The 20,650-nt window shown below is 45.8% G+C and overlaps 1 protein-coding gene across 2 annotated transcripts in view; it reads right to left on the reverse strand.

Annotated features, from left to right (window-relative positions):
* Positions 1-20,650, reverse strand: part of WTIP (WT1 interacting protein) — an 83,554-nt gene that overhangs the window by 19,580 nt on the left and 43,324 nt on the right. For both annotated transcript variants that reach the window (XM_068411633.1, XM_068411634.1), the window contains one exon: positions 4,776-4,843. In XM_068411633.1, the coding sequence (XP_068267734.1) occupies positions 4,776-4,843 (68 nt within the window). The remainder of the gene's footprint in view (positions 1-4,775; positions 4,844-20,650) is intronic.

The following is a 20,650-nucleotide window of genomic DNA, read 5'->3' on the forward strand; positions in this document are numbered from 1 at the left end:
TTTTTAAAATCATTGAGAGTTTTACAGCTGTGGATATAAAACAAGGCCCTGTACATTTTCTGTAGCCAACTTTTGCGTTGCAGTGGTCACCTGCAGAGCAAAGAGGCTACAGCTGTAGCAAGGAGGAGAGTGTCCTGAGCAGGTACCAGTTGCTGGTATAGAGGAGAGAACGATCAGAAACCCCGTAGACTGTACGGCGAGGAGAAGGAAGACACGCGAGGCAGCCTGCAGGGTTGCAAGGCGCAGCTCTGTTGGGGCTGTGGGCTGCTTGCCCTCCTTCTGCCATAGCCTCAGCCCTTGCCTCTCCCTGGCAGGAGGGAGGGAGCCACAGAGGCACCAGCACACAACCATCGAAGGGGCTGGCCGCCCTCCGGGCTGGGAAGGGGACACCCACAGGCCTCCTGGAGGTGTGCAATGCCTTAAGTCTCTTTACAGTTGGCATGTGCAAAGTGAAGTTCCTTGAGGTTTTATGGGCAAAGTGACAGATCTTCCTCCAGTCTCACCCACTGAAATGGATGAACAGCTTTAGATGAAACTTTCAACATCTAATGACAGCAAAGTGAGCCAGAGGCAAAAACCTGGCGTGAAGAAGTTCAGCCCAAATGATTAAATTTGGCAAAGTTAGAAGCCAGTGAAAGAGATAATCTTAAAAGGGGAAGTTTTGGATGACCTTAATGCTATGCACTGCAGCTTGTGGTGTCTGTAATAGGTTATTTCCAGAGCATCTAAGTGTCTTTCAGTAGTGCATTAAGCAAAGTAACTAACATCTGTCACGAGGTTCGTTTTCCCTCTCATCTCCTCCCTGGAGGGAAGTTCTCTCATTTCTTAACCTCTGCTGCACCCCCAACTCAATAATGTTCATTACCTCAAGAGAAAAAGGAAAAGCCTATCAAAAAGAAAGAAAAAAATAAAGAAGAAAAAAGAGATCATAGATCTACGATTCAGGCTGCTTTGGTGACATTTTTAAAGTCCTTTTTGCCAAGAAAAACAGTAATTTCTTTTAAATTTCTTTACAAGATATTTAAGCATTGAAAAGGAAAAACAAATTAAAATTATTGAGCTATTTTTCCTTCACCCATGATTACGCAGCAATTTATCAACAAACTGGAACATGAACATCTGACTGGGATTATTTATTATACAGTAAGGCATTTATTTTTTGTTCACTTCACCAGGAACAGTGTCCCTGTTATGGCTAGTTAGCCATCTGTGTCCTAAGAGCTTTCAGGGAAGGATTAAACTGTCATTTGTTTTCTTTCCTTCCATGAAATAACTATCCTAATGGGGCTGAGGCAAGACTTGGATATTGCTGGCCTTGCTACGTTAAGGTGGCATGGAAAAGAGTAACTGGATCTTCCTGGAGCTAAAGCAAAGCAATGAAAAGTTTGGGGTTTTGGTTTTGTTCTTTTTACTCCTCCCACTCAGTAACATGCAATATTGCTACTGAAGTGCTCCTACGGGAAATTGCATGGATTAGGCAATCTCTGCGCCATGCTTAGGCAGAAGTGGAATTATCTGTGGATTTTTGTTTTTTCTTTTTTTTAAAGCTGATTCATTCACTACATTTATCCAACATGCCTTGGGTTTAAGCACTGAGAGAATGTGCAGCTAATCAGGGCTGGAAGCAGGAGGCTGACAAAACCAAAGACGACAGAGGTCTGCCCTGTCCTCCAGGTGGTAAGGGTTTACCAGCCCTCACCCACCGGTTCGCAACCCCACACACCGAAGGTCGGCACCATTCTCGCGAGGATGACCGTGGCATGTGGCATCCCTTCCCCATCTACAACTCCACAAGTGGATCTAAAAACTTCTAGCACTTCTTCCCTGGAAAGAATGAGCAAAATAAGCCACCTGATTCACAGAAAGATAATCTGTGCCCTCAGTAAGAGCAAGCATGTGGGAAAACTATTTGCTAGAAGAATGTACCTTGCGGCTATTGCCAAAGGTTTTGATGGGTGTATCTGCGCTTTGGACGGCTTTATGGCTGCGCAGTGGAAATTGCTCATACTGAATGATAACATCTACATTTCTCTAACACCTTTTCTCCAGAAATCAAAAACACTTTTCAATAAAAGGGCCAGATTTTGAATGCTGGATGCTAGCAGCTCCTCATGTCACACTTTCACGGATCGATTTTTGGAAACAACTCGGTAGGCAAAGCTCTCTGGGACTCGCTATGCTCTCAGTGACAACTGAGCTCTCTTAAAAAATGTGACCCACACAGCATTTCACCACTGAACTTCAACTACCTCTGGGGTGGAAGAGACACACCCTGGAGCAGCTGGCACCAGCGCTGTGCTGAACCTCGGAAGGGACAGCTTAGCCAAGGGTGAGCCCTGCTCTTACAACAGGTGCCAAACATTTACAAGGATCAGATAATGGCTTTTCTCAAGGTCTTGGCTTCAAGGACCATACATAATATTGCAGTGAATTCCACATATCACCTTTGATAGAGAAAGAGCTGATCTGCCTTGAGTGAGTGAGAGTTAAAGAACCAGGTATCACATACAAGCCATCAACTACAGCTCTGGAGACGCGGCTCCCACAGGAGCCATTCTGACACAGAAAACAGCAGTATTGCAGGAGAATTAAAATGCTGTGCAAGATCAGCCCAATTCACTCTCAAGCAATTTTTATTTTACACCCCCCACCCCACAACCCCCAGTCTCTAACCTTCCTAACATCCCACTACCATACTGTCAGCAGGGAATCCAGATATAAAGCTGCACTAAGATTTGGTGTTACAGTAGAGACTGAAATTCTCAGTTATACAGAAAAAGCACTTGACTATCTGCTTTGGACTGAAAACACCCCTTTTTAGAGAGGACTGGGGTTTCCAAGAGGTTAGGAGCAAGACCTGGGAATATGAAGTAGTTAATTTAATTTTTAATTGCTACTTTGCAGCCTTTTCCTCCACCCTTGAGAAAAGCTTTGAGCTTTCTCTGTCCGCAGAACTCTAAAATAGGCAGTTGGTTTTTTTTATTAGGGAAACAAGACAATTCCTAGCATTCTTGCTATGACGTTTGCCCAGGGGAAGCCGAGAGAAGATGAAACAACTTTCTGAGGAGCAGCTGGCTTAACGTGGGCAGGGACAACGTCCGAATTTGATTTCTTTTGCTGCCTTGTGCAGCAGTGAGTCCCTTGGTCTGCTTCTCTCCCACCCCTCTCTGCACTACTGGGAATCTGCTAAGACACATCTGTGGGAGGTTTGGGCTTTTAAATCTGTGCCTTAAATATCCCAACAGTTCCCTGACTTGCAGAAAGTTTATTCCTGTCAGGTCCTTAACCTTAGTTTTCTTGGGAAAATCAATGCAAGTATGTCCCTTCAGAAGCCTACTACAGAGCATGCCTAAGAACTAAAGAGATTCCCCCCCTATCCCTTGAAAACTGAATGTTCTCCAAACGATTGAGATTTTTAGATTTAAAATTCTCATGTTTAGGCTGAAATTACAAGCTAATAACAACAATCATGTCATTCAGTCTAGATGAAAGGTTTTGATCATGGGGAAAGTACATTCCAATGCAGTTCAAAATAAGAATCTCAAAGGTTTGAGCCCCTCCATCTCACACTCTTCTCCCTCTCCCTGTGCTTCCGCAGAAACACAGGAAAGAAAAAGCGGAAAAAAGCAAGGGAGAAAAAATAATTTTCTCTCCAAAATGCAAGCAAAACAGTAACACATTTCAATTATAACAAGGAAACTTATTTCCTGCACAAAATACAATTTGCTCTTTTCAGGCTCCAGCTGTGGTAGTCTGAGAGTAAAGGTGTAACTCATGAAGGCAAATATGGCTTATATTTTAGGAATTTCCATGATTTTTATGGATTGCATTGATGAGAAATGCATTTGCACACTCTGAACTGCCAGCAACATTTTTGTTGTGGGATATACTTTGAATAATTCCTTTGCAAAAAGCATGGCCATATATTTATTAGAAATGGAAAGTTGTTCTGGAAGACCCAAGCTTCTAAACGAATGGTATTTCAATAAGTAAATTAAGGTGGTATAAATTCAACATACCTATTCTCCAATTCATCACCCTCTAAGCTAAAATATATAATTCCTCTCTGATTTCAATTCCCAGCCCTGCCGTCCTCTTAATCTTAATTATAAACGGTCTGCCACTTACCAAATCATGTTCTGTGTACTGCACAATCCTCACCCTTAATTGCACAAATATTTTATTTTTGGAACAACACAGCTCAGCAACAAGCTTCATTTTTCTTTTCATGACTCAGTCTCTATTAAAGTAAAGCGTTTATAAAAGCTCTGGGCGCATGGAGAGAAAATTAGTTGCTCCTCCGTGGCTAACAGTTTTTAGCTAATCACAATGCAGCTCCACATCACTCCAAGCAGAGCAGTGATTAAAACTGCTCCTGCAACAAAGCAACATTGTACACAGCGATGACGTGCTCCAGTCAAAAACGTCTCCCCTCTTGTTATGATTGGTATTCCCCAGATGTTTGACTTTGAGCTCTAGCTTGGCAGGCGAGGCTTTGTGGCTGCAATTCAAGTCCCAAGCCTGAGCAGCTCCAGTGTTTATTCTCATAATTTACACTTTGTGATGGCTTATGGACAGTTATGTAGTTGGTTTCATAGCCACCACTTCAAACCAAGGGCCTGATCCTGCCTTTATGGAGTCAGTGGTAAAAGCTTCCCAATTCCAGCACTGGCAGGAGGCCCTAGATGACTAAACCGTCTCTCAAAGCAAACAAGCCAATATAAAAGAACAATTTGGTTTAAAAACAACTAAAAACTGCCTGAAATCTTACTTACTAGGAAATCTTCTTCACAGTACACCTTGCCGTTGACATTGTAGAATGCTTTTCCTCGTAGTCTTCTCCCTGTTAAAATACAGTACCATCAGAACTTTGTGCTCCGTCCCCAAAGCCAGTCGTTCAGGACGCACAGCGCGGCACACCCTGCTCCGTGCCTGCCCGCGCGGCCAGCTCCTGGCCCCTCTCCTCCCCGGAGGGTCCATCCAGGGACGTGGGTGAGGGTCAGGGGCTCACCTCCATCCTGCCTTAACAAATTCCTTATCAACTAAATGTTACCCAGCTGACAGCAGTTCCTGGAAAATTTGAAATCTAAACTCAAAAATGATTATTCTGGGGGTAAAGGCTCATTTGTAAATTGAAACAATTTTCTTAGCAGGTGAAATCACAGCAGGCATACATCCACTGTGATCAACATCAGCGATGTGTTCGCCTCCGAAGGATCAAACAAGGCGTACTGCGTATGGATGTTCTTGTCACCTTTAAAAATATTAATACATTAATCAATGCCCCAGCAGCTACACCCACAGCTCCCTGCGATACTAAAGCAGTACCAGGCACACGTGACAGAGGGAAGGGCAGAAAAATCACACTGAAAACAAGATATTTCATTTTCAAGTTTGAACATTTGCCATTTCATTAGTGCTTGTGGAACTCTATTGACAAGGCCTGTGATCATTGTTAAGTGATGGCTCCCTTTACAGCTAAGAAATGCACACCAGACTCCAGAGAGTCCCAACGAAAAGGATTAAAACCAGGAATTCAGAAACCCCGGAGCCCAACCAGTTTTTAGATACAGCAGATGAGATCTGTCTTACACCAGAGCTGCTCCATGAAAAGCAATGCCATTTCATCAGTGTAAAACCAGAGAGGGAGAAGGGAAACCGCACTCATCCTGACTCACCTTATTTCCACTCTGTGCCAGGGTCCCACTGGCCAAAGCTCCCAAACGTTTGGGTGCTCTTCATGAGCCATTTGCAGCCATGGCAAGCAGATGGAACGGGGCCTACTACGGGCTGCGTGCCAGCTGCTGTTAGCAGCGACACAGAGCAAGGGAGAGGGCAAGAGGCTCTGTATTTACAGGTCAACAGACAACCCCTCCCAGGTGACTGCTGAAGCTTTTACTCCACAGAATAAGCCTGGACATCTCCTGCCGAGGCAGAGCGGTAGCTCCACCATAAACACTGCCGATCTTTGCGGAGGGTTTGACTCTGAGGGCCGGTGAGCTGAGCCAGCTGGCCAAGCACAGAGGGGCAGGAGTGCTCTCCACATTTCCATAAACAATGTTGAGGAAAATATGATTAATTTTCAGTGCTTGAAAGTGCCTTTTACACGTTGCCACTGTGATCCGATCCTGGGAAACAGCGTGTGGCACAAAGAAGTTGGGATCTGGGCTGATGCTTTTGGGAAATCACATGCTGCATGTGGTTGTCTGGCGGTTTTACTGTCGTGGCCGAGGGAAATGCTTCTTTTGTGTGCACATTCTTGGGCTGTCGATCTCATGGGCTGCTGTCTCCATACTGCTGGTAGGTGGAGTCAGCTCTCGTTTGTCTTTCTAGCTGCCTGGTAGCTCTGGTGGAGACCCGGAGCCTGGTGGCGTGAGCAATGCACCGAGACTGTCCCATCTCCTCCGAGACTCTTAGGTAAAACTGGTCCATCCTACACATCACCCAAACAAGGCATGGGGCTGGGACAGCAATCAGGGGGTCATGGGGCCTCTCTCAACTGATGCAGGACCAACCACCTCTAGATCTTCCCTCCTGTTTATCCAAACTGTTTTTAAACCTCTTCAGTGAAAGGTAAAATAAAGGTAAATGGAAGGGAGGGAAGAAAAAGAAAGAGGCCAGAATGGCTTTTTAAAGGACATGTTGGCTCTGCCAGACCCAGCCTTGACACACGACTTGTCTTTAGATGGTGGAAATGAAGTGGCTGCACCCAGAACAGGGACTTGCCTTGGGTGTGCTGGTGCAGCACTTCCACTTTGCTCACACACACCACTGGTGCAGAGCTGGGGCATCTGTTTCAGATGGAGAAGCGCTGGCCATCACCCTCACCACACACCCATTATGGTTAGAAGCAGCAGAGATAATTAAGGATGAATCCTGAACTCTATTGCTGGAAGGATTTCTGCAGGAAAGGAACGCCCCAATTTGGGGAGACATCAGCATCTCCTGAGGCCCTGCAGAAGGTGCACAAGGACCCATACAATCCGCTTGGTATCCCAGTGTGCAGAGCCCAGCAGCGTTCAGGTTGATAGAAACGCCCCAAATTCTGCTCCTGTTGTTTCCTTTGCACAGCATCACTGTCAGAAGCCAACGGGGTCAGAGCTTTGCTGGACTGGGCAGGAGTGGGAAGCCTACGACCCAAAGCAAACAGGGCAAAACGGTGTTTTGGACTGGCTCTCAAAGACGCTTATGTTATCAGGTGCATTTGGCAGCTGATTGCCCTGCGACGTGAAACAACCTCACCTCACCCAGCACAGCAAAGCTGCGAGCCCCCGCCTCAGCCACTGCGCAGCTTGGGAGCCCCGTGCACAGCCTGCTCTGCCAGCCCCCCGCCTGCCGAACGCAGGCAGCTGGCCTCCCCGTCCATACAGCTGACGTGGCAAAAACATCCCTGTTTTACGGAGCACTCACAGAGCAACTCCTCTCAAACTGAGGAAAAATACCATTTTCCCCGTTTTACAGCTGAAAAAAACAAGCCACCTATTAGAGAACTGACTTGCCTAAACTCATAAAGCAGGCAAGCGGCTTGCTCGCATGATAATTGCTATTATTAGCAATAATTAGCAAGATAGTCAGGTCTTTTACCTTAGATGAATTTCATTCAGGGATCGTACAATAATGATCTCATAAACAAGAAACAGCAAGTTATCACATAAATAGCTGTGGCTGCACTATACTGGCTTCTACCTATTGCATTTTGGAAATAAACGCAAAAACATACGTTCCATTTGCCCTCCAGGAGAGTTTGCTAAATGACGGCATTGAACACGGTCAAACACCAGACTCTGAGTGCCTGGGCATCACGTGAAAACTGAAATCAAGAGGAAAGCGCTGGCAGTTGCAGCCAGGGAGACACGAAGCCCAAGGAGATGCAGCGTTGGTACCTCCCAGCCCCAGGGCAGCCGTGCAGCTGCGGGGTGCAGCGCCTCCAGGTTAGGGTACCTGCCCCGAGCTCTGTGCACTGGACAAGGCAGTTTCACCTCTCAAGGTCCTGGAGTAACTTGGGGGCCTGCACAGCACCAGCCTGTTCTGTGTAGCCGTAACCTACTATCGTCAACCAGGCAGAGATTACAAGTTTAAAAAAAACTAATGTTGCTTTAGCCAGCCGAGTCAAATGCCTGGCCAGCTACACAAGGTACTATCACCCTGCCCACTGGTACGCAGAACCTGCTGCTGGTTTCCCTGTGAATGGCTGAGTATAGCCAAGCCCGGGTTACTATTTGCTTTCATAATATTGAAACAAAAAAGTCAAGAGTTTCTGACAAAACTTGATGCAACTTGCTGATAGCTCATTACAATAACAATGAGCAGTTATAAAGAGCAGCCTAGCGCAGAGTTCACACGTACAGGGTTTCACAAGCACTGTGCTGCTCTCCTCCTGCTGCTGGGTACCCACCTTGGCACGGCCGCCTGCCCAGACCAGTTCTCAGCAGCAGCGAGGAAGAGGCTCTGTTTCACACCCGACCAGAAGAGCAGTGGGTTGGCCAGGGACGCGCGAGGGGACCATGGGACGGGACAGAAGGCGCCCAGCCTGCAACCCGCACGCAGGCACGCAGCACCAGCTACACAGGGAAGCCCTTTTTTCCCCGAGTGCTCTTTAGAGCCTCATTTTACTGTATGAAGCTTATGCGCTCACGGTGACAACAAAGGCTTGCTGCAAATAACTTCTACGTTTCTTGACTGACACCCACACATTTGAGGGCTAGCGAGCGCCAGAATAAAGGGGTTCCATCACCTCAGGTGCGAGGCAGAGACCTCACAAATGCTCCAGCAAAGAGGGCAAAGTTTCATCTAGATAATCTAGCAGTTAATAAAATGCAAGATAGAAATTACTCTGTCTGAAGGAACGATCGTAACTGGTTTTTGCAACCAACATGACAAACATCCAAAAGAAAGCAGACTTTTGCAACTTCTAAAAAATATAAAAAAACAGAATCAGCTCGAGGTTTTTAATCTCAGTTTTCACATTTAATCAGTTTATGAGTCTCTGGTATTTAAATGTGTCTAGCAATTACTTCCTGCCCAATTTTTCTCCCCTATGTGTTGCAAACTAAAAGAAAGGAATGGGAGAGCTGTTGCTTTAGCAAAGGACTCAACTCAAAGATTGGGCTTGCAAAAGGAAAAATGACCCAGTTGACACAGGCTGTCCACAACTATTCTCTCCAGACTCCACAACACTTCGCTGGGTGGTGAAAACACACCAGCCAGGAAGCCAAGATGGGGTAAAGCTTTTTCCAACGCTGTTCCAAAAGCTGGTCCAGGCCCTCATGGAACAGAACGTGAATCAGACCAGGTTTTACAGTCTTGAGGAGGTGCTCCGAAAAAGCACTGAAAGTGTCCTCCCCACTAACCCAGAAAGCATCTTCAAAGCCCTCCCTGCTGCTGCCGGCAGTGGGGTATTTGCCTATAGGGAGGTGAGTTTATCAACTCACAGCCTTCAGCGGTAGATCTCCAGTCTCACATGGGATGATGCAACCGCGTCGGGGGCTAACACCCCCCCTCGCCTTTGTAAGACAAGAGATAGCAATGTCTCACTGTCACAGCATGGTTATTAGACCTAATTACTGTTCGCAGCGTGCTTTGAAGTTGAAAAGTGCCAAGCATTATTATAATATTTTAAGTACTTTGATGATTAAAAACACGCAACTGTTGGGTAATAATCATGATTTACTAGCATTGTAGTGTAACCAAGTTCATGCGAGAAGCCTGCATTGTCTCACTGCCTGACGCTACTTAAAACCAAACAGCTCCCTCTGACATAATGGGAATGCTGCAGCCCCAGCCTCGCCTCCCAGATAACGCCTGGTGTGTCCCTGAGACTACCAGCACAGTGAAAAAAATACACCAGAATCCCTCCTCACCATCGTGATCTCTCTCAAGATATTCTTGTGATATATGTGCCTCTTCTTGTAACTTCATGCGGGAAAGTTTCAGCATTAGTGGGAACAAAGTGCGAGATGACTAATAACATCCTTGTTATTTCTAACGTTATAGCTGTGTGGAACAAGAGGACTGTATTTTAGTCAGAAAATGTAATTAAAACCTCCCCGTATGGAGTGCAATCAAAGAGTTCAGCTGTAGGTATCGCTGCTGAAGAAATTTGCTAAAGCAGAGCTAATTAAAAACCTGAACAGCCCAAGCTACCGCCATGGAATATTATTCAAGTACCTGCCATTCCTGTTGGCTGAGGACATGCCTGGGTAGGTCTGACCACACACGAGCACAGACCTCAGCTCTGCTGCCACTTGTCCCATGGGGGCATGGCCCCCCGGGAGCCCCTGCGCAGGCAGTGAGCAAGGTGCAGGCTGTGGCAGGAGCAGGCGGGATGGCTGTGGCTGTGGCTGCCCTGCCGCGGCGGCTGGGGCTTGCTCCAGCCCCCGGCACAGCCACACGCTGCTCCTGCTGGGAAAGTGGCACCACAAGCTCCCGGCTCGTCTCACAGCAGCAACACAAATACACAGCATCCTTCTTTAACAGCTCTTTCTGGAGGAAAAAAGCACATCACATTGCTTCTCTCACTGAGATTTCTTCCCCTTACTTCTGATTTTACGAATTGTCAGTTCTAAGGCTGAACGGGACACTCGGTGAGAATCTCTGCACTCTGGAAGCTTTGGTCCACGACTCGCATGAGCATCGCAGCCCTTGAGCTCTTCATGCCTGACCAACCAAAGAACTGTGCATATCTGTTTTAGTTAGCAATGTTAAACATGGACGTAAATGCCTGTTAACTGCTTCAGACGCCATCTCTGCAGTGACTCATGTGACACCAGCATCATTACTGGTCTCATGTTAGCACCTGAAGTGACAGTCCCTCAAAGCATTCAGACTAAAGCGACATGTAAACATACACACAGGATTAATACGCAACAACATTTGCTCAGGTATTTCCCAGGTACCATAATAGGGAGGGAAAATTCCCATCTATTACCCCAAAGCCCTGTACAAGTGCAACTAGACACGAGGTGGCTTGGGCTGAGCAAACATATCTGCATGCCCACTGCCCACCTGCGTCCACAGGCTCCATCGCTGTCAATGGAAACGTAAACTTTATCAGGCCAAACCTGGTGGTTTTGTTTTGCAAAAGCCCCTGGCATAGGTCTGGGGCTGCTCTGATTCAGAGCTGGTCTGTGGTGGCCACCACGGGCTGCCCACAGTCCCAAATGCAGACAGCACCCAAATGCACTTTACACCCCACGTGCCACCCACGGGCTGTGGCAGAGCCCATCGCTGAGCCCGTGCAGGGGCGGTGGGTGCCCAAGTGATCTCCTGTGTGGCCTGCGGACACCGGCATGACAGCATGGGGCACCACGATGGGAACCACCGTCCACAGCCTTAAACTCTGGCACAGACGTTGCAGCTTTTCTTGCAGTGAAAGGCGTGACCCGCCCTCTGAAGAGCCGCCTGCATGCTCTCTAAGGACACGTTTTAATGACTGAGAAACTCAAAAGCTAGAGGTAAATGAAACATCCAGAATCCAATCTGTTCTCCGCAAACCCCCGGGTTGGACAACTACTATTTCTGAAAAGTGGAAGCTAAACTTCAAGTCGCCGGATGATTCCAAGAGCTGAAACTTCAAGAGAAATACCAAGTTTTACGAACATGGAACAAATCATTGAAAATATTAAGTAACAGCAACCCACGGCTGCTACTTCCTCTACCCAGTCGTCTCAAGATAAAACTGATGCAGAATCTCACCCAGGAGATGTTTTCTTTCACTTGGTAAAGGAGATTTGCCTGCCCAGGAATTAAAAGATGTGCCAAAAAACCCCCAAAAGCTTCCAATACTTTTTCTTTATCTGTTACCAATTCTCCTTTACTCACATGTGAGTTTGGGCTCGCAGTTCTCCCTCCCTCCCTCTGGCTTATGACTGCCTATCTGCACAGAGATTTTCTTTACATGGGGTTTCTGTCACTCCACCCACTTGAGAATGGGGAGCACCGTGGCTGCTTTAGTCCCTCAGTAACTGTTAATTAAATTTTTCTCCTCCGTCTCCTACGAGGACTCGCACAAAGCAACCAAGCAATGCGAGCACAACCTCTTCGGGATGGGGTCCTGCATTCGAGCCGCAGCCTGTGTCGCAGGTGCCGGGGCCGTGCAGGGTCTTCGTCGCAGGAAGTGGCTGCGAGGAGGACTGTGCTCCAGCCCCAGCCCCTGGCCTTGGAGAAACTTCCATCCCCCACTGCCACTGCCCTGTCCCCTCCTCACAATGCTCGATTGCTCAGGCTTTGTGAAAGGCGGGGTGAATTTCTAGGGCTTTCAGGGTTTTTAAGATAGAAAAAAAAAAAAATCAATGCCAAATTCCTTTGAATAGAAGATACTGCATGTTGGCAGAAGCCACTTTTCACAGACTCCAGCCGTTTGAAATCTGAAACACTAAAAAGTGGCTACTGTGGATGTGCTGTATTCTTCTTTTCAAAGCAATCTGGCACACAATTTTGCTCCCCTGCTTCAGGACCCAATCCTGCATTCCTTTCACGCTCAGACTCCCATTGACTTTAAGGAATGCAGGATGGGATCCTAAATGTGTGCTTTACTCACACAATAGCTCCTCATGGTTACGATCTATTGAGAAAGGCACACTTTAAAAACCATTTGGACTTGCAGACTCATCCACCAGGCCAGACTGCCTGTAAAGATCTTCCATTATTTCAGGAAAAATGCTCGGTGTGTGAATTACACACACACTTTCCTGGTTTCAAGCTGCAGGCACAGCTTAGCTTGCGATGCATCAAAATATTTTGAGCACTGGCCTGATAGCTCATTAAGAAACCACGTGTAATTTTAGTTTTTGAAAAAAAGCAAAACTCCGCGGAAAACAAAGACACCAAAGCAAACATATAAGCCGCTGGATCTTTAGGACAGTTTTTCAGAGAACTTTTGTAAAAGCCTCTGAAAGACCTGCACCAGCTAAGACAAAACAGAGCCTTGCACTGCTGTTTTTGAGGATGCTGTATATTGAGTTACGAGGCTATTACGATGCAAATCTCAAATGTACAAGCTTTTTACTTGGCCATAAACACAAAACAGTATACATTGTCCTTTCAGAAGAAAAGGTTTGCTGCTAAAATAGCAGAAGCCCTACGTAAATAACCAACATTCTTTCTGCCTGAGGTCACTGACTTGGCCTATTCAATTCTGGGCTAGTCTGGGATTTGACAATCTAAGCAGGGGAGAGGCCCTTTCCTTTTTTTCAAAAGAATGCTGGGATTTTATTTGAAATTTAAACTCCTGCAAACAAAAGGTGGCATCGTATGCTAGAGGCCTATGAAGGTGGAGTACAGGATGTGTATTGTTTTCTCCCTTTACATAGATTCTTTCAGGAAAGAGTATTCAGAGTCTGTGAACAAATTCTAATCAAATATTATCATCAGGTAGGCAGACATAGCAAGATATGAACGAACGTTTTTAAGACAACAGGAGGTTTAATTTGAGAAAATATCAATGCAGGAAAAGCATAAAAATGGTTTAAAATTATAAATTAAATTATCATTTTAAGTAAATTATTTTTAAAATCTTAATTGAAAGTTCCTCCATAGTTTACGTTCCTATACTAATTCATATTTGTACACTAAAAAAGAGCTTTTCAGTGCAAATTAACTGTGGCTGCAAAGTCCATATTCATCCTCATTCTCTACCTCAAGTTGATCTGTCCTGGAGAGGCAGATGGCAGTTAACTATTTTTCCTCCCAATTACCATTGCCCAGCTCTTACCTGGACTCTCACAAAAGTACGCTCTTGTATAATACAATTATCATTTCCATTTCTGGGCTGTCATCCAGGCTCTGCGCTGCTCTCTGCTCTGTGCCAGCTCCTGCCACACGGACGTGCTAGTACCACACACCTCCCACCGCAGCCTGTGCTAAGCTGAATTTGCAGCTGGTGTAAATCGTGACAGCATCACTGAATTCATCACAATTTATACAAGCTGTAGACCTGCCCCAAGGTACTGCCTTCGCCAGAAAAAAGTCTGTCTTTGCTATGCACTCACTAACGTGTGGTAAAATCCAGATGAAAACAAGGCAGTTTATCATTTTGACAAGTTTGTAGCCCAGGGTAAACTCTAGACTCTCCTCTGCAGTTTACCTTAACCTGCCATGATGTCAAAATGAAAAAGTTCATTATTCTTCCCTAGGATTTTGCCTCGTGTCAGCTATCGCACTCAAGGCAACACCCTTCTATCCAGGAAGCAAGCCTCTGCTGCCAAAAACCCTTGCGCTTCTGCGTGGAGGCAGGTAACGTGTCTTGCTCTGACCACTCTGCGTCACTCGCCACCACCAAAGCCAGCAAGCCCAAGGCTGGGTGGAGAGGACATGGAGGGTACATTTCTGCCCCAACCTAGCTGCATGACTTAAGCTGTCAGACTCCAGCAGGATTATGTAGATAGATAGCTAATATCTTTTGTTACCTTGCTGGAAAACCCCACCTTTCTTGGCCGGGCATCCATAATCTCTGTGCCATGTTTACTCTAGTGTGGAATTCTCTCTTCCTCTCTCTCTCCTCCTACTCTTCAGTCAGGTTATTTAACCAAAAGGTTACCTAATGCTGCAGGGACAAGAAGATCTCTGACCTCTGGTACTCGGGCAAAGCGTTCCTGTGCAGACCATATTATAAACGTAGCAGATACTTTCAAGCTTCCATATAATTTGCAAAAGTTAAAATTGGCACATGTTTCCTTTCTCTCCCACTTATGTATTTATTCTATCCCATACCACCCATCAATTTCACGGTTAAGGCATAAATTATTTCCACGGAGCTCCTACAGAAGAACTTACGTTGAAAAGAGTCTGTAAAAACATAAGCCAAGCGTATATTTAAAAAAAGAAATACAACAGACTGCATTGATCTAATAGCTATTTTTGGCCTATATATTAACATGTATCTTAAAATATATGTCTTAATAAGCTAGCACATGAACACACTAACAGGGAAATGTAAAATAAAGCTCCAAATGTACTTCAGTTAAGATGTTTTCTCTTCAGGGCTGGGTTTACAAATGCAAAAAAAAAAGTGAAGAACAAGGGCAAAGCAACACAGACCATGAGGTAAAAACCATGCGAGGTCTCCCCACCACTCAGCAAGCTGGGAGGGAAGGGGGTATAACTCTTCCCCCAAGGTAGCTTCCACTGTGGGAAGCTCTCATGATTCCAGCACAGACCCTGCTTGTTATCAGCAAAGAATTCCACTTTTCCAGCTGCTGCCTGTAAGCCAGGACTTAAAAGAGCAGTTGTCTTATCACACTACCCCAGGGTCCCAGTGCCAGACCATGCTACAGCAAAATAAATCCATCAGCAAACTGCAGCCTATTCCAGCCCAAGTCGTCCTGACTCTGCAGAACGCAACCTTCCCAAGCAGCCTTGCTGGCCACTACCCATGCAACGTGGTGGGTGGCTTTCACTCAAGCTCCAGTAAGAGCCACCATCGTGGCAGCAAGAAGGATCCATCTAGCGCGGCATCCTGTCTCCAGCTCTGGCCAAAAGTGGAAGCTCAATGGGAAAGAGCATTAGAACTAGGGCCTGCACAGGCTGATGTGTTCCCAAGAATAACCTCTCAGCTTCCAGCAGTCAGCACTTAAGGCCTTCCTGCACCGCGGGTTGCATCATAACTATTATGTTTAATAGCCTCGCTGGACCAATCCTTCTTTAATTTGCCTAATTCCTCTATGAGATCATTTATACTTTTGGCCTCCACACTGTCCCTATGGCAGCGAGTTCCACAATTTCATTATGCACTGTATGAAGCGTTCCCTTTTGTTTGTTGTAAACCTCTGCTGATCTCAAGCTTCTGTTGCATCCTAAAGAACTAAGCAGCCTCTACAGTCGTCACCACCAGACTAGAGAATAATGTGTAAGTCAAAGCCAAAGCCTGAAACTTCAGTCTTGAACTGCACCTGGAAATGAATGGGATGCAGATCACAGGAACAATTGGTATTTTTATCTAGCAGCTTTTTGAGACTCTGCTCAGGTCCTCGTACAACACAGAAGTGGACATGTACAAGTGGAACCGATAGTCCCTGACTCAAAAAGTTCACACTCTGTGGGTGAGCTCCCTGCAGGAGACATGACCAAGCCATCAAGCTCTGCACTGCCTGAAGCTAACAAGCAGCCATCATGAGGAGTGAACTACTACAACACACACGGGAGATAATTTCTATGGGAATACATCCAAAAGAAGAACCCACTGTATTCCAGTAAGACTAAAAAAAAAAAAAAAGTTTGGTCCCTACTGCCATCTGGCCATTCACAGCAGCGCAAAAACCCATCACAGACTCCACCTGACAAACTTAACTATCAGACATTAGGTAAACTTGTTGAAATGAAGGCACTGCAGACCCCTCACCATTGCTACCAGGTTTGTTCTTGCAAGTCATTATTCTCTTCCTCATTGGAGTTCAGCCTCAACTAAAAATCATAGCTAGCCTGGCTCTGAAGCAGATGATCAGGAATCTGATCAAGAGTTGGAACGGCAAGTCAGATTGCTGAATGTCATCTCTGCATGGAGTGAGCTGCAGAATCACCTTCTCTCTTAATACTTTATACATAAAAGCATGTTGAACAAAAGGAGTGGGCACAGCCCAATCCTGTGGCAACGTGCAAGAGAGCCGCAAGGGAGATGAGCAATTTCCCTAAACTATCTGCTGCGTTCTCTCAGAAAAACAAGAACGGATTTGCACAGGAACAGTTTACTTTCTTCTTCCCAGTAGCATCTTATGCGTCAGCACCTCAGTGCGAGCAGCATCAAAGGGCGCTGCTGATGAACCTAAACACACCAGCAGTGCTTGATCTGAGTCACATCCAGAAAGGGTTCAGCAGCCAACACCAATGGCACCCATATGTTTGTGAATCAAGCTCACAGTGCTCAATTCTCATTCCCACCAGATAAATTTTTGCAATAAAGTGAAATTGTTGAGATCCACAGTGCCTAGAGATGGCATCTTCAGCTACAGCTGTAACTTTTTTCTTCATGTGATAATGGAAGAATGTATTGGGGAATGGTCCTCAGGTCCAGAAGTGCTAAGAAAGCTTAGAAAGGTTAGTACAGAGGGGAAAAAAAGAAATCTAAATACTCTCAGGATGGCAAAGGATTTAAATGTTCTGCCAGTTTTGAAGCACATTCTTTGGGTTTAGATTATTCAGCAATAAGTTTGAAAGAACTGTACAGAGATATAACTCTTCTCTTGTTCATGCTGGTGAACAATTATACTGATGTTAATAATGTTACTTCAGATTTATTCTGCGTAACTTTGAACAAAACCTTGTTAGGACCTTAGATGGGTGTTTTAGACAATATTCCAGTATATTTCGCTGTAAATAAAATAAACCTGAAAATTACAGTTGTACTGAATTACTGAAATGAACCAGGGCTTGCTCAGCCAATTCAAAATATAACCAGAAATCAGCCCTCCAAAATGGCCTGTCCTTGATGTTTTGTGGTGGACTGACCACAGCTTCCTGCACCAGCTCACATTAGAACTAAAACCACAAGCAGCTTCCAAGACAGAGAGCTGAATAGGTAGGACTCCTGATAGTACACTCACTTCTTTTAGCACTCAGGTACAATAAGGATATTGTTCCTTTAATGCTTAGCTTTCCTTTTAAGAAGTATGTGAGATTTCAGCCAATTCTCCCCAACGATTAGTTCAGGATGAATGTACTTAACTCAGGATTCAGCTGGAAAGAGCCCAAGTAGATGCAATCAATTTTCCACTAAATCCACTTCCTTCCTCTCTTCCCTACCCCACATGAGACATCAGCTCGCCACTACAGCCAGTGGTGACTAAGGCAATGAAAACCTCTGCCTTCAGCCATGCGCACATCAGACTTGGTTATTCCTTCATTTGATTATCCCTGGTTTTCTGTTTGTGCATATTCTGTTCACTAGCCCAACATTTGGGCTAGGTGGAAAAGCAGCTAGACGGCAAACCACAAACACCAAATGCATTGGCTGCTGTAAACCCCAAAGTTAATCATTCAAAACTGCACAGAATCAGCTCCAGAACTTCACTAATAAAGGACAACTTTCTCCTTTGCACATATTTAAGTGGAACCTCCCTGAGCTTTCAATATGCAGGTACTGTATGTCTGCATCTGCCAGCATCCATGCTGTGCCACCTCCGTGTCTAACACCAAATTATCTTCACTACCATCATCTAAACACCACAGTACTTCTGAGGTGTTAGCTGCTGGCCACTTTACCTGAACCAACCTCATGCAGCACCGCCTGAAAAAGAACAGTTGTAACAACAGGGACGATTTGCTACTAGAATTTAACCAGGGTAATAGAAAATAACATCTGTTCAAAAACAAGGCTTAGAAAACATGATCTCTGGCTCTCACCTACATGCCTTCTTAAGAGTTTAAGTAGATGATTTCCACTCTCATTTCCCCAAGTGTATATATTCTCCTTTGTTAAATAACTTGTGGAAACAGCAAAACAAGTCCTGGTGGCTGTGTATTCTTTAGGCTTTCTTCCTCTAGAACAGTGCTCCCCTGCCAGTAAAAAACGTTTGAGCATGCACCCCCAATACACGTTTATTTATTTATTTATAAATTATACGCATCTACTACCGAAGTATTTTCTTCCCGCACCCCAATGGATCACCTTGAGCACCCTCTGGGATGTGTGCACCCCACTTTGGAGACTGCTGTTCTAGAGACCACTGGACTGTTAATACTGATTCAGCAAATTGTTTCCATAGGTCTGAATTTACACGGCTGTGGTTCCTAAGGTCGGTAATCCACTGACTTACTCAAGTAAGTTATCTGCATTATTTTCAGGAAAAATTCTGCAGGGAAGGCAGTTGGAAGAGTGAGTGTGGAGCGCCCAGGCAGCCAGCTGAGTTAAGTGACTGAGTTTCTATGACTATATCCAATTTAACGTTAGGACATACCACACTTCTGTTTTAAAACACATTTATAGACAACCATTGAGACATGGCAGTCAGTAATCAAAAATGAGTGCTAAATCCATTCCTGCTTTTAAATATGCTTTAAATCAGATGACTTTCACCTGCACAGGTACAATTAAAAGAGCTGGCAGGTAGTAGTGTTCATATTCTGCATGTGCGCTGGCACTGTGCGCCACCTACACCAGTCGGTCGGCGATGCTGTCAGAAGCCAGCAGCCACTGCTGATTTTATTTCTTCTTACAAGAGATACTTTAAAAGTTTCTCTCCTCTGCTTCTTTTACCTATTTCTTGCCTAGCTCATCATTCACTTTTATTACTGCTATTCCAAACACAGTGCAAGTTCATAGGAGCATGGCAAATAAAGGGTCAAGGCTTGATGGTTTTAGGCAAGAAAATTCAGATTGGGGGCTGGGGGAGAGGAGGAGAAGGCAGCAAGCCTGAGGAGGCACGGAGAGCAGGGAGCACTGCTGGAAGCAGAGTCCCTGCCAGGGGAAGGCAGAGCGGCTGGGCACACAGGAGGTGGGAGCCCCTTCCCAAACATAGGCAGGCTGCCTGCCCGCACCAAGGCTGGGCTGCAGGACCAGGACGGAGGGAGCAGGTAGGGGATGGCAATGCTAGGGACTGACCAGCTGAGCCACACGGGGAGAAGCAGTAACAGCAGATATGGAGGTGAGGATGAGGTTATATGGGGCCCTGAACAGGAAAGGGAAGGAATACAGGGTTTTTTTGCATCTATAAAGGGAACTTGCAAAGACAGAAAGGAGTGGGACGGCGCACAAAGCAGTGAGGGAACCCCTCGCCGAGCACCCAATGCCTCTGGGCCACCTACGCTCCATGGGATGAAGGGGCGGATAAAATGGAGGGTAGCTGTGGGACTCAAAACCTGGTTTTGCAAGCCTTCCCCTAACATCACAAGGCAGCAAGCACTCACAGGGGACTTTGGGAATGACTTCGCAAGGCCCCAGTAACCTCACAAACAACTGAGTTTACCATGGGGTTTGAACCCCACCTCAGAGGCCACGACTCTATCAACAGCCTCCCCTACACCCTCCTGTGCCAAAGCACTTCTCCCAAATTGCACGAGGAGACAGGAGCACTTGCAAAACCACTCAGCAGAAGATGCTTTGAGAGTGTAAGCAACACTTGCCGCCTCCAGTATACTGCCACATCTCTCTAGTCTTGTCACACAAACTGAAATGTAATGCAAACATACTGAGCTACATCTTCACCTCTCACTTGGCTTTGTGGGACATGGCACAGAGAGACTGGAATGCTCTTTGCAGGGTGGTTGTTTCAACACCCAGGAACAGCAATATTGTGGGTGAAATGCTGAAGCACCTGAGCCTTGACTACCCCAAAACGATGGCAGAAGGTTATTGCAGCTCAGGACCACAGGACACAGACATGTTCCTCAAGTACTAAATGTCCATGAGAAGAAGAGCAAGAGGATCAAGGGTCCAGCAAATGCTCAACGCCATTCACCAAGGAACCCTCCTCATTCCCTGCATGCCCTGAGCCTGCTGGGACATTTAGGAGAAGTAAGGAACACCCAGAGTTATTACACTCCCACTTTCTCCACCACTTCAAGAAAATAATTCTCATTAATTTATTTGAACGTTGACACAGGAGAACGTGTGAGCTATCATGAGGGTGGATCATCAAGAGAAGGTGGCTGTTTAAGGCACAGCACAGAGCATCTACGTATCAGGTACTGGACCCAGCCAGACTGCTTTCATCCTCTGCAG

The sequence above is a fragment of the Nyctibius grandis genome, chromosome 12 (assembly GCF_013368605.1).
Source record: "Nyctibius grandis isolate bNycGra1 chromosome 12, bNycGra1.pri, whole genome shotgun sequence".
Taxonomy (NCBI): Eukaryota; Metazoa; Chordata; class Aves; order Nyctibiiformes; family Nyctibiidae; genus Nyctibius; species Nyctibius grandis.